Here is a 24,847-nt window from a genome sequence, read left to right on the forward strand (position 1 = left end):
TGTCATTCAATTTATTGTGTGCAGTAAACAAGAATATTGCACCTCACAGGCGAAAGAAAACGTTTAACTCAATGCAACTCTGATTACATTACTAACTCCTGCTGCCAGTGTGGGGATTCCCTTATAGTGCAGTCTGCACCCTGAAACACACTAAAGCTTTTGTCCCATGGAGACCCAGCAGCCACTTTTGAGTTGTCAGGCAGTGTGTAGATGAAACTGGTTAAAGCTGAGAAGAGTTTTAAATTACAGAACAAGCTTGGTTTTATTAGATTTTCATGGAGCCAAATGGCAGGAAAGGAATATGTGATACCTCATCTGGCTGGACATAGTCGGGTGTCAACACTCTGTATGTGTGTATGTGTGTCTGCATATGTGTCTTTTAACCCTCCCTTTCCCAGCTGTTCAAGACAGGGCCCCATATTTTCATGGTCACCTCTAAACCAGTTCACATGCGCACGCATACACACACTTTCTCACAAAGCTTATTTCTTTGCCTCTTTCAGAACAGCTGGAGTGCAAGACAGTCCACATGCTCTGTTACACACACACACACACACACACACACACACAGAGTGCAATGATAGGCTTTTGTGATAAGGTTTTATATTGCGCTTTTAATGTCGTTGACTCTCTGCGGAACAATGTTTGGTTTGTTTAGCACACAGAAACAATATCCTCCATTTTATATGGAGCCTAATCTCTTAAACTCATAACCTGCACTGGTGGACTTTATTCTGAGGTTTCATTCTTTCAGGTGGACATAGATATATGTGAGACATCTTAAACACAGCAACACACAGAAAGACCAGAAGAGGTCCCAGAACTGGGCAAAACTGGGCAAAATATGCATTTTATCTATAAGTAATTAAATTACTGGGATTTTATTAGATGGACAGTTTAATAAATGATGTTCATTGAACCATTTAATGGATATTTAATTAGACTTGTAAATAACGGGGTGCTCGTGGTACAATCAACATTTGAGCCGTCTCTTGTTTAAATCTTCGTTCTGTTTAACCATCCTGCTAATGGACCTGTGCATAGTTTCCAGTATGACACACAGGAAATCAGACCGAGGCTGACGGAGTACGTTAAGGAAACAGACATAGTGAGACGGTGAGAGATGACATGCATACTAATTTAACCAGCTGATGGCTAACACAGCTGAGTGCTATATAAGTTATAAGATGGCCCCTGGTGGTATGTGCCTGTGTGTGTGTGTGTGCCTGTGTGTGTGTGTGTGTGTGTGTGTGTGTGTGTGTGTGTGTGTGTGTGTGTGTTTGGGCTTGTGTTTCTGACGCTGAGGTCAACAGGTGTCACGTTTTATGTGACGCGTATGTAGTGTGTTCATCAGAGATCAGTCAGGGCAGTTTTTGTCACTGCGTCCTTTCACTTAGCGTTCAGTTTATGGTTGAATGGATGTTGGTTTGACACTCAGGTCAAATTTAAGATGAATGTAAGATTAACAAACTTAATTAACGACTCTCCCCCTTTTTGTATAGTTTGTCTGTATTCAGGGGCCAGTCTAGTTTGTTATCTAGTGGTAAAACTAGATATTTAGATTTTGTTACCACTTCTATGTCCAACCCACAAACTTTCACAGGGTGGAGACGAGCTCTGAATTTTCGCAAATCTACTATTGTTTCCTTCTTCTTAGAGTTGTTCAGTATGATGTAGTTTATTAAATGACCCAACAGTTACATCTCAGACTCTACAGGCCTCTGTTAACATCCTAAGTGTTAAAGTTATTGACAGAACAATTAGAAAAAGATGAAAAAGTTATAGCGTGTTTGGAAGGGTTTCCAGGAGAAAGCCTCTTCTCTTCAAAAACATAAAAGCGCGGCTTATGGTTTGTAAGGATGTATCTAGAGAAACCACAAGACCTTTGGAATAATGAGGTTTGGACACAAAGGACCAAAGTTAATATGTTTGGCCAAACATATTAACACCAAACACGGCATATCCGCAGAAACACTTCATAACAACTGTCAAGCACGGGGGTGGATGTGTGATGATTTGGGCTTGTCGTGCAGCTACAGGACCTGGACATCTCACAGTCATTGAGTCAATCATAAACTTTTGTATGAGTTAAATGCGAGGTCATCTGTCAACAGCTAAACCCTGCTTGGGGTCATGCACGAGAACAATAATCTGAAGCAGTAAATTTACAACAGAATGGCTGAAAAATAAAAGAATAAAATGTTGCAATGACCCAATCAAAGTCCAGATTTTGACCTGACTTAACAAAGCTATGCTTAAACTGAAGCGAGAGAGCCTGACAAAGCCACGTGAGAATGATTATTTCGAGTTTTTATTGCCAGGCAGTTCTACAAGCTATTGCATTTCTTAACAGTCTACTTCTGCATTTTGATTTAGTTTCCGTTAGATAAATAGTGACACAGTGGAATTCATCATGTTTTGTTGTTCACTAAAGTTTTGGATGTTTATTTTAAAAAAGTCTTCATTTATCTTACAGCAGACAAATATGATGCCTCGCAGCTTGAAGGTTTTGAGTTTTCTTTCTGTGTGAAGTTTGCATGTTCTCGCTGTGCCAGTACATGCCAGCCTATTTGTGGAGCCTAAATTGGCTGCAGCGGTGGATGTGAGCATCAATAGCAGGCTGTCTCCTTGTGTTAGTCCTGTTATGGTCTGGTGACCTGTCCATCTCTTTCGCAATGTCAGCTGGGATGAGCTTCAGCCCTCTGTAACCCTAGTTAGATAAGCAATAGTCTGGAAAAAAAAAATCAATTTTAGTGGATGTGTCTTTAGGGTCCCCTTTCCTAAAAGCTCCCTGTCTGCTTATTGTAAGCCTTTGTGGAATCATTTCAGAAAAACTATCAAATCTAAGTATCATAAATTTCTGCTTGAAAATGGTCTCTGTACAAATTAGATCCATTTACATGTATTATTAACATTGTAACGTCATACATACAATATATAACACATATGATTTTTACCAGGCTTCAAAGTAAACCCCTTATAAATGAATACATTTACAGGACCTCACAGACACCTTTCCCTCTGTGGGTGAACACATGTGGGCTTCCTGTTGGAGTGCTGAGACTCATTTAAGAGGACAACAGTAATAACATCTACCATTAAAAATCAGTGTGTGTTGGTGTAAACACAGCAGCCTATTCCCTCATCTCAGGAGTTGGGCTAAATCTCCCCCAGGAGTCATGTAATCCAACACGGTGCTATTCATTAGTGTTCAGCTGGGACAGCTTTGCTTTTCCTTAATCTAATAACAGTGAGAAGGTTTCAATGAATCATTCCTGCAGCATCTCCATCCCCCCACCCCTCAGCCTTCCCCAGAAGAAAACCAATGCTATTGCTGTATAAATCTAATAAAAACAACCAAAAAACAAGTGACATATCAGTTTAATTCAGTGAATGAGAAATCCAGTGATCCAAAACTAATGCAGGTTCACAAACTGCAACACTAAAATTCCTTGCCTAAACATCAATTCTTGATTTAATGTGGTAAGTTCACGTCCCTGCTCTGGGCAGAGGGGGATTGGTAACTAAAGAAGGGGAAAAGGTCACGGTCAAATATGTAGACTGAAACAGTAAATTTCAGCACTTCATCACCAAATCACGTCTGGAATGAATCAGTGTTGATGTAATGAAATTTGAGAGGTAGCACTAGCTCGTCAGGGTGATGGGAGCAGGAGGTAACAGTTTCATGACCTTTGCCTTTGTGATCTTTGTCCCCTTTTCCACTTAAAAGTTTTTTTTTTTAATTTTGTCTACAAGAAAAGTGGCACTGTAAATTAAAAATGCACCTACTACTAATACCTGCTATTTAATTTAAGAAACATGGTTGTGTGACGCTATTTGTATTTTTATTTTTAAGGAAAATAGTTTTTCCCAACCAACTGATACACATGCAAAAACTACGGCTCTTTTGTGCTTATATGCATGAGTGTTGCTCTGATAACAAATTATCCTCACTGACTGACACGTCAGTGTAGTCAGTGTCAAGTGCCTGTTCCACGCCTTTCAGTCAGGATTTCATTCATCTTAATTACTTTCATTTATCACAGGACATCAGTTACTTCTGGATGCCCTTGATGCAGGTATCAGATAGTAGCCGTGTGATTGTTTGACAGTGAAACATTGTTGGAGCACTGCATGTCCTTTGACTTTCCTGTCTAAATAAAACACCGTTCATAGAAAGTCTTCTTTCTGCAGCAGTCTCTTAAAATTTTAATATCAGGAAATCTGATAAAGCAGATAAAGTGCAGATGGGTGGAATAATACAGTGATTCAGCTGTGAGCTTTATGCACGGCCAGCCTGTAGCAGTGAAAGCCCATCAGTCTCCGCTATGCTCTTAAAGCAGAGAGCACCAGTGTCTTTTTGCTCCTGGCTTTTCACTGTCTCGTCATCTCTTCCCTCAAGTAGTGTCTAAAAACTGACTGACAGCCACAGACCAAATGTGGCTTTGTGGCTCTTGTGGCTAGCTCCTGCTGTAGATATGAAAACTATCTGTGTGATCCAAAATGTCCACAACCCCCCCCCCCCCCCAATATATGCCTTATCTGCTAAAAGCTTCAACCTTACAGTTTTTGCACTGGAAGAAACCCCAAAAGTTTCCACATGTGTGCATTTCAGCATAACGTATTCATTACTCATAACAAAAGGTATTTTTGTTAGCAGTGCTGCATGTGTACTTATAACTTGCAGTGAAGGCAGTAGTAACCCTGGACAATATGTGCATGTTGTGCAGGAGAGAGTCGGGGCTTGTGTGTAAATGGTGTTTTGTAAACTTGAGGGGGGAAAGGAGGGGCAAGAGGTCTATGCAGGGTGGCACATACCTCTTCAGTGAAGTAAGTATGTATATCCTCTATATGTAAAAGGAGTCAATAAAATATCAGCAAAACACTTTGGTATTATACCATTATCTCTTCTAAGGAAACTAAGAACATTTTTAGGTAGGTTTAAACAATTAGTTTTTGCAAGTATTTACAGTGTTGGGGAGTAACGGAATACATGTACCGCCGTTACGTATTTAAAATACAAAATATGAGTAACTGTATTCCGTTACAGTCACCGTTTAAAAAGGTGGTATTTAGAATACAGTTACTTTGTTGAAATAAATGGATTACACGGCGGTACTTTCCTGTTTCATATTGTTGCAGTTCAGGACTGTTTGGGTTTTGTTTGACAGCTATGTTCTGTTGTTCCAGGCAGTGTTGCCAACTCCTCAGTAAGGAAAATCGCTATTGGTTGTCCTAAAAGTCGCTAGAAGTCGTTAAATGACGTCATCACCTAATTTGCATAATTGGTCATGCTAATGTAATTGTAACCTATGCTGCTGGAGAGAGAAATAACATCGTGGACAAGACATAAAGTGAGCAAAAAACGTCCTAAATGCATTTAGAATTTATTTAGAACTACAAATTAAATTTCTTTTAGCAATTATTGTTTTTTGTAATGTCTTTCACGTCTTTTTTAGCGACTTTTTTTTTTTTTTTTTTAGAAAAAAAGTCGCTAGGGGGTCTGAAAACTTGCTAAATATAGCGACAAAGTCGCTAAGTTGGCAACACTGGTTCCAGGCGGCAGCGTTACGGTTGCCATGGTTACAGGGTGCCGTGTTTCCTGGGTGAGAGAGCGCCTTTTTGTTGTTGTTGTTGTTGTGCTAAGCTAATAGGCAGAATGCTACATGCTCTAAAGAATGTAGCCTCATGGGCAGTGTAGTCCATGCTGCAGGGAGAATGGACTGCCATACCCGTTATGTGTCTGTGAGCCCGTGGAGAGAGAAAAAGGCGAGTGGAAAACTACTAGTTATCATCGAGCAGAAACGGGAGCTGGAAGCATGTAAATATAATAATAACCACTGCAGCCAAGAAGAGTGCCTGACCAGCCCAGTTGTAAGTAAGCTATTAAGACTTGACTGTACACCGTGTTCGTGTTTTCCTCCAAAACAATAAGTTCCGTTGGAGCAGCCTTTCAACGCCTCTCTCTGTCTCTCGCTAGCAAAGTTGACCCAGACAACAAAGTAAAGCTATTTTTCAGCTAGGAGCCCAACTCGGAGTCTGACATATTAGCCAGAGGTCCCTTTAATATGGTTCAGAGCCGCGGAGCTTCAGTAACAGTCATAAATCACAGCTGTGATATTCTGGATTAGGCTCTTTGAAAGATCAGGGCAGAAGGACGTGGATAGGTGCTTTATTGAACAGCAGGACATCACACACTAACTTGTTGGTTTCTTAGCGGTGCACAAAACTATCCTTTTGTTGTTATATATTGGTCAACCAAAAACTAGCCCTGTAACAGGCACTTCTGTATTTTACCACTGGGGGCAACAAATTCACTCTATTACATTCCTCCCCTTTTAGATTTGTAATTGAAATAAGCAACCCTTTAAAGAATGTATTTCACTGCCCCCACCAAAAGAAATATTCTGTGGCCCTTACGAAATATGAACAAATGTAGCCATTACTTCCATTATTAAACTGTTCACTTCTAAAATAACTGGCAGTAAATAACTAAAACATAACTCTACATTTTCAAAGATTCAGCCTCTTTGGGGGAACTCTGCATCTCTCTGGGTATCTGCGTTCCACAGATGGGCTTTGGGTGGTTTCTGGGGTGGATACTGGTGGTTCATCAGTTGTCTCTTTAAGTGGTTCAGGAGGTAAGGGGTGTGATGTTAAAATCCCAGGTGGACTTGGTGGTATCTCTGGAACGACACCGTCCATAATCACTTCTGGCCGTCCCTCTGAAACCGGTGAAAATATAACTGGGGGTTTCTCCACAGTCTGTCTCCATGGTAACAAGTGGTCCACATGTATTGTGCGTGTTCTCTGTCCCTCTTGTATCAGGTAAGTAACACTTCCCATTTTCTTCAGAACTGTTCCCTGAGTCCATTTTGTTTCCCCCCCCCTGAAGTTTCGGATACACACAGCGTCTCCCTCCGAAAAAACACGAACAGGTTGGGTTTTGTAATCATGGTGTCGCTTCTGCTCAGACTGTTTCTGTTCAATGTGTCTGCTTAGTTCAGGTTTCAGCAGGCTGAAGCGAGTCCGGATCTGACGTTTCAGGAACAACTCTGCTGGTGTACGACCCGTCACAGTGTGCGGTGTACTGCGATACATGATAAGGAAGTTTGCCAAACGATGACTGAGTGGCAATGTGGCCTTACCATCTGCTTCCAGCACATTTTTCATCAGGGATCGTTTCAGGATTTGTACTGACCTCTCTGCGGCCCCATTTGATGCAGGATGATAGGCAGGAACAGCCGTGTGTCTAATCCCATTTAACTCCAGAAACTGATTGAATTCCTTTGACACAAGTTGAGGTCCATTGTCTGAAACGAGCTCTTCTGGAAGTCCATATGAAGCAAATAACCCTCTCAAAACCTCAATGGTGTTGTGTGAGGTAATGGATGGCATAGGGAACACTTCCAACCATTTTGAATGACTGTCAATGACAACTAAAAAGTACTGCTTGCCTTTTTCAGCGAAATCAATGTGAATCCGTTGCCAAACTCTCTCAGGCCACTTCCACGGATGGAGTGGTGCAACGGGTGGTGACTTCTGTACAGCCTGACAGACTGAGCAGCTTTGAACCAGTTCTTGTATATCACCATCACAGCCTGGCCACCACAGGTAACTGCGAGCGAGTGCTTTCATACGACAGATACCTGGATGTTCATGATGCAGGTCTTCCAGCACTTTCTGTTGGTAAACTGGTGGAATGATGACCCGTTGTCCCCAAAGAACACATCCTTGTTCTGCTGACAGCTCGTGTCTGCGTGTAAAGTAAGGCTTAAGTGATTCGTCTTGCATATAACTCGGCCACCCATTCATGGTGTAACTCCAGACCTTGCTGAGGATTGGATCCTTCATGGTTGCTCTCTCAATGTCTTTAGCTACTATTGGTAGCTCTTCCACATGTGAGAAATAGAAGATACTTCCCTCCTCTGCAATGTTGTCTGGCGTATTCCGAGGTAGACGTGACAATGCATCTGCATTGGCATGTTCAGCTGATTTTCTATATTCAATGTCATAGTTGTATGCCATTAGAATAAGAGCCCAGTGTTGCATTCTTAGTGCAGCGATTGTTGGGACAGCTGACTTTGGCCCTAGTATAGCCAGCAGTGGCTTATGATCTGTTATGAGGGTGAATTTCCTTCCATACAGATATTTATGGAATTTCTTTACTCCAAAAATTATGGCAAGGGCCTCTTTTTCTATCTGGGCATACTTTCGCTCAGCTTCAGTTAATGTTCTTGATGTGAAAGCCACGGGCCTTTCCTCTCCATTTTCCATGACATGAGAGATGACTGCGCCCAATCCATAAGGTGACGCATCACAGGCTAACTTCAATGGCAGAGTTGTGCTGTAGTGCACCAACACTTTGTTCTGCAGCAGTAGACTTTTTGGATCCCTGAATGCTTTTGCACATTCCATGGTCCAAATCCATTTAGCATCTTTTCTCAACAGGTTATGCAAAGGCTGAAGAATGGTGGATGGATTTTCCAAAAATCGACTGTAGTAATTTAGAAGACCAAGAAAAGACTTCAGTTCAGTGACATTTGTTGGTTCTGGTGCATTTGTTATGGCTGCTACCTTTTCCTCTAAAGGATGCAGTCCATCCCTGTCAATACGATGTCCCAAGTACTCCACACTGCTCTGAAGAAAGTTGCACTTGGAAAGCTTCACTCTGACACCATGCTTCTCCAGACGTGTGAGTACTTCCTCCAACCTCTTCAAATGCTCCTTTTCAGATGAAGCAGTGATGAGGATGTCATCCAAAAAGCAGGTCACATGCTCCATCCCCTGAAGGATTTGATCCATCACAGACTGGAAAAGAGCCGGAGCACTGGAAACACCATAGCTGAGGCGATTGTACTTATAGAGACCTTTGTGTGTGTTGATGACCAGATACTTCTCTGATTCTTCATCTAACTGTAGCTGCTGATAGGCATGAGAAAGGTCAAGTTTGCTGAAGGATGTTCCTCCAGCTAAAGTAGCAAACAAATCTTCAGTATTAGGAAGTGGATATCTTTCCTCTTCAACACACTGGTTGACACTGACTTTGTAGTCACCACATATCCTAATTGTTTAGTCTGCTTTTGGCACAGTAACAATAGGGGATGCCCACTCACTTTTCTCAACCTTTGAAATAACCTTCACCTTTTCCAATCTGTCCAGCTCCTTTTCCACAGCTTCTTTTAGTGCATAAGGAACTGGGCGAGCTTTACAGAAAATTGGTGTAGTGTTTGGTTTAGTGTGGATTCTAGCTTTAAATCCCTTTATGCAGCCTTGGTCATCCGAAAACACTGCCTGATGGCGCTGAATCACTTCTAGTACTCCTGGCTTTGCTTCTTTCTGCACCAGTACCTTGTGTACTGTGAAAATCTGTTTCCAGTTCAGCTGTAGTTTCTTTAACCAGTTTCGTCCAATCAGAGCTGGTCTGTCTCCCTGAACAACGATCAGTGGTAGGCTGATGTTTTGAGTCCCATACTGTACTGGTAACATAATATATCCACGCACAGATATGTGTTGGCCTGAGTAGGACTTGAGCTTTAGCCCACTGGCTGGTTTTATAGGGAAATGAGTGAGATGCATCTGATAATACTTGTCTGATACTACAGACACTGCTGATCCTGTATCCAGCAGCATGGTGGTGTTCTTGTTCCCAAGCACAACATCCACTGTGTATCCCTTCTCACTGGAGGTGATGGAGTACATTGAATAAACTCCAAAAAGTTCAGCTTCATCATTCCTACTTGAGCATTCATCCTCAGTTTCCAAATACTGAGTTTGCTGACTGAATTTTTTATTCCTGCAAGCACGTGCAATGTGTCCTATTTTTGCACAAACATGACACTTTTCACTCTTAAATTTGCACTCACGTGCTGAATGCTTTCCACCACAACGATAACATGGTTGCTTCACTCCTGTGTCTTTTTTAGGTCCCTTCCAGTTCTTTGGCTTGTTATTGCCCTCTTGCCTGTTCTGTCCTTTCCATCCTCTGTTGAAAAAATTTGGAGCATTTGTCAAGGCATTTACGTGGTGAGGGTCCTGGCGTCCTGAAAACTCCATCGTATTTTTCGAAGCGAGTTCCATGGATATAGCAATCTCACATGCACGTGGAAATGTAAGATCTTTTTCCGATAGTAGCTTGCGCTGCACAGCATCAGAACGCAGCCCACTAACAAAACGATCCCTCAGGGCCTCATCCAAATATTGTCCAAAATCACATGCGGCTGACAACTGCCTCAGGGCGACAACATAGTCTGAAACTGCCTCCCCTTCTTTCTGGTTACGTTTCTGAAAACGAAAACGCTCAGCTATCACCACTGGAGTCGGCTTATAATGCGCACTTAACGCTGCAGTCAGCGCTGCATATCCCATGGTACTCGGTACCCTCGGAGACACAAGATTCTTTAGCAGCCTGTATGTATCTGCTCCGATCACAGAGAGAAACGTGCACACTTTCTTCTCATCGGAAACATCATTTGCCAACATCCATTGCTCCAACCGCTCCAAATATGACTCAAAATCTTCCTTCGATTCATTATACTCTTCAACACGACCCACATGCATCGCCATGTTAGCTCACCAAAAGCTGTTCCGCTGCAGCCGTGAAGAAAACGTCTTGTTTTGTCTTTTTCTTTACATGTGAGCTCAGCCCTTTTACAGCCTCTGTCACGCTGTGGAAATCTTTAGAATCCTCGTCGCCAGTTGTGATATTCTGGATTAGGCTCTTTGAAAGATCAGGGCAGAAGGACGTGGATAGGTGCTTTATTGAACAGCAGGACATCACACACTAACTTGTTGGTTTCTTAGCGGTGCACAAAACTATCCTTTTGTTGTTATATATTGGTCAACCAAAAACTAGCCCTGTAACAGGCACTTCTGTATTTTACCACTGGGGGCAACAAATTCACTCTATTACAACAGCAATAGTACATTCACGGAGTTGTAAACAGCATGATAATATATTAAGTAATCCAAAGTATTCAGAATACGTTACTCTCATTGAGTAACGTAATGGAATACGTTACAGAATACATTTTGGGGCATGTATTCTGTAATCTGTAATGGAATACATTTTAAAAGTAACCTTCCCAGCACTGAGTATTTAAGGACGTAAAAGTTGGAGTTGCTGAACAGAAAAAAAAGTTTATTTTTAAGGATTCTTCACTAAACTGAGAAACATTTTGAAAAAATCTGTTAGGATTCAACAAGCCACTGTTGTAAAGGAACATCATGAGCTCAGGAAATATACCTGAAGCTGCTGGTTCCTGTTGATGGAGAGTTTTGTCTCTTTCTCTGCCAGCTCTTTTAAGAGAATGCTTGTCTTGGTTTCCTCCTTCTGGTCTTCCATCGTCTACATTCGTCCTGCTGAGCAGTATTCTCTTAAAGGGCAGCACTCTGGAAAAGCACCTGTGAGAACCTTTTAATTGTCTGATTTTGAGAAATCTTTTCCTGCTTTACCAGCATCATTTCACATGCAGGGCACTGCCAGCATAACGTGCATCCACAAAGTAATCACAGCGCTTCACTTGTTCCACATTTTGTCATTTTTTCAGTCTTATTCCAAAATGAATTTTATATGAAAATTTCACCTCAAAATTCTACATACAATACCCCATAATGTCAAAATAAAAAAAAGTTTGCTTGAAATTCTTACAACTATATAGAAAAAAAACAAAAACAAAATATAACGTAAGCATTCACAGTCTTTGCTTTATACTTTGTTGAAGCACTCTTGGCAGCAATCACTGCCTCGAGACGTTTTGAGTATGGTACTTCAAGCTTGGCACACCTATTTTCGGGCAGCTTCTACCTTTTGTCTTTGCAGAACCTCTAAAGCTCCATCAGTGTCTCTTTTCCTGCAAAATACATGAATTTAGCCAAGATTAAGACGCTCCACAATACAGCCAGTGTCCAGAAGAGTACAGTGCACTTACATTGTAAGATTGTGATTTTTCATCAAATTACCAAGAAAGTACTCAGCACTCACAGTACTTACTCAAATATAATTTGTGGATCCCTTTATGGAAAATACCTGAACTTTTGCAGTACTTAAACATACTCATAATCTACCTAAACTACTTAGGCATTATTCAAAATTAGTTACAATCAAGTTATTTTTTGGTTTCTTTAAAAAACTTGATTTGTTACCCATTATTCCAGTATGCCTACCTTTAAGTATTAGTAGATACTGTAATTTTAAATAAAATACATGCAGAAATTTCCTTTAATTACTTGGGAATTACACTCTTAGTCGCAGGCTGTATTATAAAGTGGAAAACTTGCTAAGTTTGCTGTGTTCATTCATGAATTCCTGTCACTTGAGTTAGAGAAGACTTAATACAGTTATTATTAAATTTCTCCTGAAAGTTGCTGTATTTTCTGTCCCATAGTAAACTAAGGTTTTGTCTTTTGATTAAACAGTTTTTATTGTGAGAAAGGACATGAATTCATAACTGCAGAGCAGGTCATGGATGTCTAATCAAGTGTCGTCTCAGTGATCACATGGGAAGGAAATACTGCTGAGATACGTTTATTCTGCATTTTCATTCAATTCTGAATATTTGTTTTCCACGCATTGCCCATGGCAGTTCTCCAGTTCTCCTGTTTTTCTCCCAAGAAATACTTCAAATACCTTTTCAGATGGAAATTTAATTCTAGAAAAAAAAAACCTTGAAAATCCAAGTTTACCAAAGAGCATTACCAAATTAGATTAAGATTGCGCATAGCGTGATGTTAATGAAGTCATTATTAAAGCTCCAGCTGACTCCATTCATTTCTCCTCAGTGCTTTTCCTCGCTCCTTGTATACTGGTACACATAATAAACATCTAAAGTCATTGTGACTACATGGACCGTAATAATTCACAGATACAGATCTGGTTGTAGTTTTCTTCACTTGACCATATTACACATCATTTCTCATTCTTGCAGTACAGTCAATATGCAGGGTAATACACGCATTAACTACATACATTTCCAAATGTAGTGGATTCATCGGTGACTGTGGGACTGGATTCATGGAACAGCGATGAAGCACAGTAAAGGAAGTGTGGATTCATGTTTTTTTTTTTGTTTGTTTGTTTTTGTGGATTGAAGCATAAGTCTCTGTTCAGATATTTCCAGAACCCTTTTTTCCCTCAAAATGTTTTCTGTTTTTAACTCTTCATCCAGCTAGTTAGCAGTGAGCTGTCTGTAAACTCCAAAAAGAGAGAGAAGAAAGCAACGATTCTTTTATTTTTTCCCTTTAATTCACTTCTTCACTTAAGGGGTAAAAACACGGAAGAAGCAACAATGAGTCAGACAAGTGTAAAATACATCACATCCCCCTGTGGCTGATTCTCTGTCAGCATTTGTTGAATATTCATTAGGAAGGAGTTTTAACAGATGATACAGAAAGGATTTGTGGCAGCGTTGCATTAAATATATTTGGTGTTTGAACAACACAAGTGCATATGTCACATGTGCAGTAATTTACCCAGTGTTTCTATCCTGCTGCTTTATGCAGTAAACAATGGGATTATTCTTGAGCCGCACGGACAGATTTAACGTTGTGGATATGATGGTTGTTGTCCGTGACCTAAATCTGACTCTGTGCAGGGCTTTCATCTTCCTGGAGGACAGGTTTTCGGTATTTTTGCACACAGTAAAAGATCAAAGAAAGAGAAGATGGTTTCTTATAGTCCTCTTATTTTTTATTTATTCATGTTGTTTTTGACACAAACCTTTGAGATTCTATGTTGCAGTCTGTACTGTCACGGAGCCCCCTGCTGCTCTCTTTGTGGGGTTCAGTGTAGCAACAGGCTTGTTGGACCACACGTAAAGATAGACATCTTTGCAGTTTTGATTAACAGAAATGCGAAGATTTTTTTTTTATAATGTTGTTGACATTATTATCCAGCTGAGAGTACCCTTGTGCCATGAATAAAAATGATTAGGAAATACACTTGATAGTACTCACTCAGCTCTCCTAAAAACCAACCAACCAAGTTAAGAAAATAAATTCACATACAGTCGATTCTTTCATTAAATACCTTTAATTACTGAACCCTGTTAGAAGTAGGAAGGAAAACTAAAGCGGAGAAAAAGATTGGTATGCAGAATGTGAAAATAGAAAGCAAGAGTCTGAACTAGATTTAGCACAAGGAAGAGAGAGTTGTGTGTTTTTATGTTTTTACACTGTGATAACAGAAGAGAGGGTGGTTATGGAAGGGCACAAAGCTGTTAGCAAATGTCCAGCTAGTGGGATTATTAGCTATGCAAGCAGCACTTCTACAGATACACTGAAGCTGTGACACCATTCATCATCGTGTCCTCATCTGTCCCAGAGGGAAAGTTACTGCCGTGATAGATAGCTCTATGAATGTGTGTTTGTGTGTGCGTGTATGCTAACAGAATTACAGTTACTTCCTGCGCTCTACAAAGTGATCTCTTGTTTAGTGATACTCTTTTATTTCATTTGCATCACATACTTAGTTAAAAAGATGGAAAATGTTATTTAGATTTGCTATCCTTCGTTTCATTTGCCAAAAAAAGTTGTAATATGTACATTGTTGCAATCTATCACCTGCACCCTTTTCTTTTATCTTTGTTGGACTTGTAAAGCTGTGTTTAACATGGGTGTATACACATAAATGGCAACCAGAGTCCAAATGAAGAACGGCTGTTAAGAAAGACGGATTTACTTTTACTGCCAAGACTGTTTCTTTACGGCGACAATTAAGTTTTAGCTGGTGCGGAAACTGAACTGTTTAATTTTCAGTTATTACAACTTACAATGTTTCATTCATCATCAAAGCAGGCAAATTGACACGGATTCATTTGCAAAAACACAGGTAACTAAAGTAGGCCTGTACATGCCAATATATAGTTCTCACCGTGCCATGATTATTCTGTTTAGATTTTAACAAAAATTATAAAAGAAGTGATTGAATTTTATTATTTTAGTTTAATAATTTCATAAATACTACCAAAGCATGGTGTTATTGTGCAATGCCATCATAATCATAATAAACATCCAAATTATCATAAATTATTGTTGTCAGGTTGCTGAGCCCTGTGTCAGAGAATAGTTTAACAGTCAGAGGAGCATGATGAGCTCAAGTGGCAGAAAATGGGAAGAAAGAATTCTTTCATTAATTAAACTCATCCAGCAAAGACAGATTGTTACTCAAGGCTACACACGGGTCATTATGATGAAAAATAGAGATGTTTTGATTCAGTATAGAATTAATTTGTTGGTTTGTTTAATTAAGACATCAAAAGGCTCTGGACTGGACTACAAAGGATATAGAAGATGTTTATTGTAAACCACCTAACCTGCACTCATTGCAAACATAAAATGAAAACATGTCTATTTATAGAATTGTAACTTTGAAACTATTGTATTTCATGGGAAGTACAGTGTGAGGTGGGATGTTGTCACTTTGGAACAACTATATATTACATTACGTTCAATACATTGCAAATTTGTAATGATGAAAACTGTCACATGTGGGCCTTAAAAGGTAGTTTCTGGTGTGAGTGGCATTTCAAACACCTTGACCAAGATTTTATTTTGCCCTTCAAAAGTGAAAAATAGTCATTTCATATATTGACATAGATCTACGGAAGAGAAAACATTTCTCTCAGTGTCAGAATTCTGGGAAAATAAAATCCAAAACACACCCCAATTTTTTCAGTGGCCCTGAAACATTATTCAGTGGCCCTATACATTTGTATAGGGCCACTGAATAAATCAGTATATAACACCAGTTGGAAAAATGGAATAATTCAAAGTTGTGGCTGTTTCAGTGTTACTTAGAGAATCTTACCTTTGCCGTGTGCTTGAATGAAACTAGTTTTTTTCTAATTGGCAGCTTGGTAAATGATAGGGGTGGGGGAAAAATAGATACTGTGTACTATCGTGATATTTTGTTTGCTAATAATGTATCGATACAGGGACAGCAGAAATCAATATTTTGTTACAAAAAAGGTTTTTGTGCTCTGACTTCAGAGCATGTTGATCCTTTTTCTGAGCAAGAATCCTGACGTTCCTTCACTGTCCAAATGTGTTTAACTTTTTTTTTTGGCAGCAATAAACATGTTTTATTTTAATTAAGTTTAAAACTTTTTTATTTAATGTAAAATTATATTTTGTTTTAATTTACTTTCTAATTCTTCAGTTGCTGAATGGGTTGCATAGTTTTCATAAATTGCATAGTTCAGAATAGCTATAATTGTACCAGATGGTTGCGTTCAGTTAAGTTGGACTAGACTGTAATACAAACCGTTCAGTTTGTCAACAATACAACTGAAATGAGAGAAAGACTGAGTGTGAGACTTTGATATTAGATAAAATGAATATTGATAAAGTTTAACTTTATGTACAGAATCTGAATATTGCAAAATATTTTTAAAAAATTGCAATAATAAGTATTGTGATAATATCGTATCGAGGGATGTATGGTGATTCCCACCTCTAGTAAATGATCTGAAGTGAACCCAAGAAAAAGTCATTGATCACGTCATACTTAATAATCTCTCTCTCTCCCTGATAGTTGTGGAAGCTGAACCATTGGCCCAAGGCTTGAGGAGGCTCACTGAAGATGTCGACTGGTCATACTCAGGTCTGTGTGAGCTTTTTGTGGCTTTTCTTATTTCCTTTTCTGACCTTTTTTGGCAATAAGAGGAAATTTCAGATGAGAATCATCAGAAATCTGATCTGCTGTCAGTTACACGGCGCAATAAATGGCAAATCAAATCTCAGGTCTATTTTTAAGGCAGTGTTGTAATATCTTTGAAATATATTTTACATCGCTAATATGAAGAACGATAAAGGAGAAGTGAAAGACAAGCAGGAAAAGAAGCAAAGCGCACTGCAAACTTGCAAACAGTGACAGAAGGTTTCAGCCAGAAATCCCAGAGGATTTCAAAATCACTCAGACGCTTCCTGAAACAGACAGCTACACCAGACTGGTCAATGTCAGTCTGGACCGTCTGAACACCACATCAAGCAAAGGAATTATGTGTTACTATCTCCCATGAGAGAGCCTTGATCTACCTCAGACCATATGGTTGGATGATAAAGGCTAACTCAGCACGAAGCTCCTCCCGAGCTAAGCCGTGGGTCTAACAGAAACGAAGAGTGGACGCAGACAGACAGCGATGGTCCCAGAGGGAGAGATTAGCTGTTCAAGGGGAACCGGGAGGAGCGAACAGGCTTAGCAGGCCATCAGGGGGTTAAATGCAGAGCTATTAGACTTATTAACCTGCACTTCTAAGTAGCATGTTGGTGATAATAAGGACGTCATTTGAAGCTCATACAAGAGAAATGGTTAGTTTTAGGCTTACAGAGATCATAGACAGTATAAATCAATAACTGGCAAATCAGCAACATATTCTGTCTGGTTTATTGATCCGACTCCTGATGAGTACACAGAATATAATGTGCAGCTATGAGTATTTGTTAGAAATGTTTATTGATGGGCATACTGAGCAGACAGAAACATTTTTTCTGTAGAAGACAGATGGCAATGCTGTTCTCCTGCACACCAAATCCACTGTTTGGGTTTCTGTTCGTTGAATCCCTGTGTTTCAGCTCCTTAAAAGGGAAGCTTACCATTGCAGAGATTCGCAGTTAACGTCACCGCAAAGCAAAAGATTAATGTTCCTCTTGGTCTTCATGCCTTTACCTGAATTTCTGCAAATTACCATGACAGTGTCTCCAGCTCTCACACAATTTAGCATGTGAAAGTAATCATTCGCAATCTGCTTTAACGGTGGATGAATTGTCACCGTATTCCCGAAGCAGATATCGTTAGCCTGTGAAAACGAAATGTCGCGGCTGTTTGTTCCAAAGTACAATTCATCCACGTCCTTGCTAACTGGGTGAAATATGAAACATGTGAAAAACAATGAAGCAAAAAGGATAAAACGGGATCGATTGGCCGTCACAGAAGAATTTAATTAATTAATGAACCGATAAATCACTTCTCGTGCATTTTTGAAACCTGGCAGTAAACCAGGTTTTAAGGAGGAGCTACATACATGGGCACACACATGCACATACACAAAATTCGCATACAATTGTGTTATTTTGTTTCCGAGACTCACTGTAGTTCTGTTTGTCAAACAGCATGAATGTCAACATATTCATATGTATTTTCATCTCTCAGTTTTTTTCTTCCTCCCCCTTGTCAAATCTGTACAATCAATTCCTCGACAGACACACACATACGCCCTCTTTGTCAAAGTGGAAAAGGGTTTTTTGTGTAAATGGTTAGAAACAATGACAAATGTCTACAATAGACAAGGTTCTTTCTTTGATTCATTCAAACTTCATTATCACAAATAAAGGTAAGTCAGTGGCAGTTCATTTAGATTCACTCTATCTGTGTGTGCGCGCAGTCTTGTTTTACTGACCAGCTCTGTTTCTTGCCTTGTGCTGTGCACTGAGCCATGAGTAAAAGCATTAACATGTGAAAGAAATACACTTCATTGTGAAGCACTGTGCACTGCGTTTTAGTTAGGTCAGGAGTGGGAGTGCGGGGTGCGGGCTCAAAAGGAAATAAAAGAAAGTGTGTGTGTGTGTGTGTGGGTGGGGGGGGGTTAGAGAGTTGGAGAAGGTTTCAAATTAGGTTACATCCAGATCACAATACCCTTTTTGAGACGCTTACCTCAGACGTACTATGGTTTGAGTCCTAATAATGTTTAAAAGTAAAGAACTGAAACACAATTCCTGCTTAGGAAACTATCACTTTTAAAGTAGTGATAGTTTATACGTTTTAGTCTAAAGCAAGAGTGGTTGGTCTGTGTTTTGTCGTCTGTACAAGGGATAGTTTTTCAAATCATCGTCATCATCGTTGGCAAAAGCTCGGAAAAGCTTGAGAAAGTAAATAGTGAGAGATACTGTATATCAGATAGTGAGCTATAATATGAAGTCAGTATAAATCCCTTGTCATGTTCTTATCTGTTGAGTTTATGGCTGGACAGGCATATTTATTGGGCCTCTTGTTGCTGTCACTAAGATACCTGTATAAATATATTACATACAGCATGTGGCGGCACCATTCGCAGTTTGTTTTTTGTTTTTTTTAAGTTGCTGATTCACCTACTTGAGAAATAAATTAGACTGCTCAAAAGAGTTAAAGGAACACTTTAAAAACACATCGAATCTCAATAAGAAAAAAACATGTGGATATGTATGTAGACTCGGTAATGTGTGAGGAATGGAACGATGTCACACTTTTGATGGATTTCATTGGATCAGGTAAGTGTGGGGCCATTTAGTGGTATCACTTCCTTCGTCCTCCAGAAACTGCCTGCACACTCTCATACATTCATACATGAGGCCATATTTGTGCGCAAAGTGTATCAGTGTTAGTCCTTCCTCCTCTTCCTCCTCATCGCCTCCTCCTCTGTGTTGTCCTCATCATTACTGTGCTTTGCCTTCAGGGTGTCCATTGGATCCTTCTGCCTGGAAGACACCCCTTAGGGCCCCATCTGTTATGTGTGTGTGTGGATGTAAGAGTGGCCTGATAACCCAGAGTTTCCTCTGCTTTTGCCTGTTATATTCATATCCTTATAGAGGAAATAGACATACAATAGCACTATTTATTAATGGATTTAAAAAATAAATCAGTGGTTTCTTTTTGCTTTAAATTACTTACGTCAGAACCACATTAAAATGAGCCCTCATAATAGATGTGATCACTGTTATATAAGAGTATTTTCACTGAAGCAGTAACAACATGATGCTTTGGCCTTATGACAAAGACAAAAAGAATTTAATTGAATGGAAACGCTGAATGTTTTTTTCCTTTTTTCCCCCCAGTATCTGTATCTGAGCTTCTCTGTGTGTCTCTCTGCTTCTTCCTCTTCTTGATCCAACCAAGTCATAGCCGAGGGCGATGCAGGCTTCAATACTCCCCTCGTTGTCTGGGGAAGACACACACAGACGCACACACATGCACATGCATGCATTTGCAGATTTTAAATATGAATACCTCTGTCCTTATGCATTTGTAAAATTCCCCCCTAAAGTTTTCATTTTATCTGATTGGAAGGAGAAGCAGACTATGAATCAACCCATATATTTTCACATTTAGATTCAGATCACACATTTGGTTAAACTGTGCAGTGGTTTCCAAGAAAACATCCTGTATCTACCCTGCAGTTGAACAGAGCGCTGCTCTTCATGCAGCAGAATCATTAGGACTAAAAAGAGAGACTGCGTAATGGCTTAATTTTGGCAAATCTCAGAGGAGTTTGTGATTTGCTCTGTGTGTGTGGGTTTATAGTCTGTGAATATTCAGACAGCGTGGATTTCGGCATGGATGCAGGGGAAATATTGTACTTGTATTATTAGGCGAGTGAGGAATGTCTCTGACTCAGAAATCTTAATTTTAACCATAGCACTATTTTGTGGACAGTCACAGTATTGTGATCTCAGTTAGCAGCTGCACAGCTTCTCCTCTGATCCAGTGTACACACAGGCTGATTGATATCCATGGATGAGGCAGAAGGAAAAAGAAAGACGAGGTCTGACATTTTTCAATCCAACTGACAAGTTGAAACAAATTAAGCTAACTCATTTTCATCTTAGAAGTTTGCAGTTAACACATGCAGATTTAAAGAGGTTACATCCCGAAACAAAAGATGCAAAAGTGACTTGATATTATGTTGAACTGTCTGGTTACACTCATCTAAAACCAGGACCAAAGAGTAAATCATGACTGCAGGTTGATTCAGTTGGAAGAATATTAAATGAGAAAAGCAGTGAATAATTTATGAGAAAATTTAGGACTCTGTACGTGTATTTTATAATGGTAGAGAATGCCTGAGAGCATCCATGCTTGTTGAATTATCTTCTTTTACATAAACAAAAACATAACCCAAATCTCTTTAGAAGAATTGGTCAAAAACATTCTACAGAATAAAGAAAATGATCATATTTGATTCTCATATTACACATGGCCAAAATTTCCAAGTAATGAGGTCACCATTAATTCCTCTTAGCCAAAGGCTCAGGCTTCAGACTGCGGTAAACACTCATTTTATGATGAGAGCACAGAAAATCCACCCACCCGCTGTTACAATCTTTTGTTTATGAGGGGCAGCCAATCAGAAGAAAGTTGCATTGAAGCTAAAATATTTATTTCAACCAATGAAATAGAGAGGTGCATAATGGGAAGGCAACGTAGTTCAGCTACAATGTTCTTCATGTAGGAACAGGAGCACAGTATGAATAAAAAAATGCAATCACTCATTCATTTCAATGATATCACATAATGTTAATTCAGACAAAGGAGGCACCAACAAAATGTTTGCATTTCCAGTCATATGATGCAAACAGAGTTCTTAGTTGTTCACATTAGAGAAAATGAATGGACTGGTCGCTATAGAGCACTCAAAGTGCTTTTTTTTTTTTTTACTACAAGCCTCATTGTGATAGAAAGGTGTCAGAATCCACCGTGCATCACAGTTGTTGTTGTTTTCTGTTTTGGCAGAAAAAGGGGGACCAACACAATATTTGGCAGGTAGTCATGTCTGATCGGTCCATGTGTGTATGTGTATACACATTCAGTATTTAGTAGGAGAAGCAAGCACAGGTATGTAACAGATAAACAAAGGAAGGAATAAGAGCTCAGCAGATCTTGACAGCATTCGTTATTCTTCTGTTTACTGGATGTGAAATGACAGAAATTTGTTTTATGTGGACTTTATTGTGTCATTCTTTTAGTTTTACAACTTAAAGCTTTACCTTCATGGTTCACACTTGTCCTTTTTTGCAATGCTGTTTCCAGATGCAGTCTATGACAAGCAAACAAGCAAACCAAAAACCCGATCACACTTTGCATCGCTCTGTCTGCAGTAAACAGCAGGCAGTTCTAAACTTTTGTCGACATCACCTGAGGTGCACGTGAGACTCTGCCCATAATCGTCAAACTCCCTGCCACAAAGCCTGTTTGAAGTCCGATTGCACCGATTTGTGCTGATGTGATAGCGCATGTCCTCTCACAGCTTGTGAGCGACTGCTCTGTGCTCTCCCTCTCGAATGCTCTAGTCGACAGCATGATTTCCACTAGTACCTGATGCAAACTCTCCCCTGCTGTGTGCAATGTCTCAACCTGATTCTGCTGCTGTTTCCAGAACAGTGAGTGTTTATCAGCTACAGGATTTCTTGGCCACTAAAGCAGAGAGGGGAATGTTGGACTCTTTGTCTGCTGGATGTGTTAATCGGATGTTTGATGACTTATTCGGGTGGGGATATAGTCACTGTTGTGTCATCTGCATGATCCATTGACCTTAAGCAGTGGTGGGCAAATCATTTCATTTTCAAGGCTGTTCCATTAAGCTTATAAAGAGATAAAATAAACATATTAAGAAGAAAATAGTTCAGTAATTGTTTTCTTCTGCTTATTTCTGCCTTCTTTAAATGGAACACAAATTAAGACAAATCTTGTTTTTAAATCTACGGGCTAGACAGTTTTCATATTTATTTGACTTGTATAGTGACTACGGAGCCCCTCTGATGACATGGTCCAAAAAATAAATACATTTTGCCACAAAATACTACTAACGTGCCCACAAAATACCTATTGTGCCCACGAAATACTATTTTGAGGGCATGAAACACTTGACCGATAACCGTGATCCTTCCCAGGCCCTTGCAGCTGGTTGACAATAAAATCTATCTCGGCATCCAGGTCGTGCTTTAGTCTGTAAAGCAACTGGGCTCTCAATATCCTGTTTAAATGTCTCTCTGTAAAAATGGTTCCTTGCATTGCAGGCTTTTCAAAATGCATTTGTAGCTCACTCCCAGCCTAAAATAAAACTCAATCATACTGTCTCAGTCCACGGTGTATAGGTTTAGCCTACTCTTATGCTTATGTCTCTACACAGCTGTCCAGGAATTGTATCAATATGATGTGCGCACGTTATCTATTTCGTTGCCACAAATGCGTAATTCGTTGCACTAATTAGCATTTCGTGCGCACGTTATACCCAATTCGTGCCCTCAAAATAGTATTTCATGGCCACAAATAAGTATTTCGTGTGCACGTTATACTATTTTGAGGGCACAAAGTAGTATTTTGTGGCCACAATTTATTTATTTTTTGGACCATGTCATCAGAGGGGCTCCGTAAGTGAGAGACCTAGCATAGGTCTTTCCTTTGTACCTTACATAATGGGGTGAAGATGTTTTAGCATTGTAGAGCGAAACCTATTCCCCAAGGTGCTTAGTAAGAGTGGAGAAAAGTAACTCTGTGACCCACGAGACTCAGTCGTTTTGACAAATCGACACTGAAACTGTTTGGGATTAAAACGGCCACTGCTGTATTTGTGATTTGTGAACACACTTTTTAATCCCATACTTTCAGTGGTAGCTATTTAAATGTGAGAAGTGCCAGTCATCTTCCTTTTGAGTTTGCAATTATTTTGAACGACATTGTCTTTAATTTGTTATTTATCATTTGTTGCTTATTACACTGACACTAGTGACACTGACTGCTTGGGTAAGTGTAGCACTGGCAGCATGAGGAGATGCCTGGACCATACAGAGGTTGCACAGGTAGTCCAGCTCTTCCAGAGTGGCACATCAATATATGTCATTGCCAGAAGGTTTGCTGTGTCTCCCAGGAAATAGACCACTACTCTAGGAAAGCTAGACAGACCCATAGAAGGTCCTCAACCTATCTGCAGGACTGATATCTGCTCCTTTTTTCAAGGAGGAAGAGAATGAGCCCCATCAGAGCTACAAAATTACCTTCAACAGGCCCCTGGCCACCTCATGAGCGAGGCCTGATGTCCTCTAGTGGAACCCGATTGGCATCTGCCATAGAATATCAGAACTGGCAGATTCCTCATTGGCACCTTGTGCTTTTCACAGAACATCATTTTTTCACTTTAATTTTTGAGGTGTCTTTGAATTCTGCCCTCTGTAGGTTGGTCATTTTTATTTCTAGTAAAAGGTGTGGCATCCTTTTATTCCTAACACATCAGTATAGACATCAGGCATGATTTTGTTTCCTTACTGAGATCTGATTTGTCGCTTTAATTATTTTCAGCCGTCTTATTTACCGCTTTTCTTTCTGATGAGTAAAATTTTAGAAACAAGCTTTCAGATCCCAGTTTAAAAGCTCTCATTGTGCCATTTCCACTGTGACATGAAGAAAACATTAAATCCTTGTTATTTAAGTATCTCTCAGGCAGCTAGCAGTGCATTGCACCCTTCCTTCATGCATTTGTTGTTTCTTTTTCCCTTTACATGCTTGTGTTCACCACCCACTATGTTCTCAACAGCTCTTAGTCACCAAATACTTTACGCCGGCTGCTCTTCTGCTCCAGTTGTTGCTCAGCCTGTGTGGCTGCTCTTGGAGCCTTGTGGGAGACATGAGGTAATGATGCAGAGGTGTGCTTCTTTATTCACAAATACACAATATGCACTCCCTATTTTCTCTCCTTTTCACTTGCTCTCACCAGTATGTGGTTGGGTTAATGAGTTCTTTGCTGGGGATTTTTTCCCCCTGCGCACTGGCAGCACTACACAGCCTTGACGAGAGATTTCATGAGGTGACTTCAGCATTTAAAAATGTTCAAACGCCACACTTCACGCTTATGTGTACAAGCATGGCCAGTCTAGTCTTTTTTGTCTAGCAGTCACAGGTCAACAGGTGGGAGTCTAAAAGATACAAGCTCGTGTCGGCAGTAGGAACAATTTTAGTGGTCAAAGTGAATCTCGTTTTCTGTAAGAAATACAGATATTTTTATTTGAAAACTTCAGATAAATAGTAAATTCCTTCAGAGAGCCAGTCTACCAGTTGGTGTTTAATATTTATGCAAGCGGCAGTTTGAAGACTTTCTCACGTTCA

General features: G+C 39.8%; 1 protein-coding gene across 2 annotated transcripts in view; it reads left to right on the plus strand.

Annotated features, from left to right (window-relative positions):
* ptprz1b (protein tyrosine phosphatase receptor type Z1b) overlaps positions 1-24,847 on the plus strand; it is a 69,843-nt gene that overhangs the window by 14,011 nt on the left and 30,985 nt on the right. For both annotated transcript variants that reach the window (XM_087831158.1, XM_087831159.1), the window contains exon 2: positions 16,532-16,600. In XM_087831158.1, coding sequence (XP_087687284.1) covers positions 16,532-16,600 — 69 coding nt within the window. The remainder of the gene's footprint in view (positions 1-16,531; positions 16,601-24,847) is intronic.

This window comes from Neolamprologus brichardi, chromosome 17 (genome assembly GCF_056152115.1).
Source record: "Neolamprologus brichardi isolate AB-2024 chromosome 17, ASM5615211v1, whole genome shotgun sequence".
In the NCBI taxonomy this organism is placed as follows: domain Eukaryota; kingdom Metazoa; phylum Chordata; class Actinopteri; order Cichliformes; family Cichlidae; genus Neolamprologus; species Neolamprologus brichardi.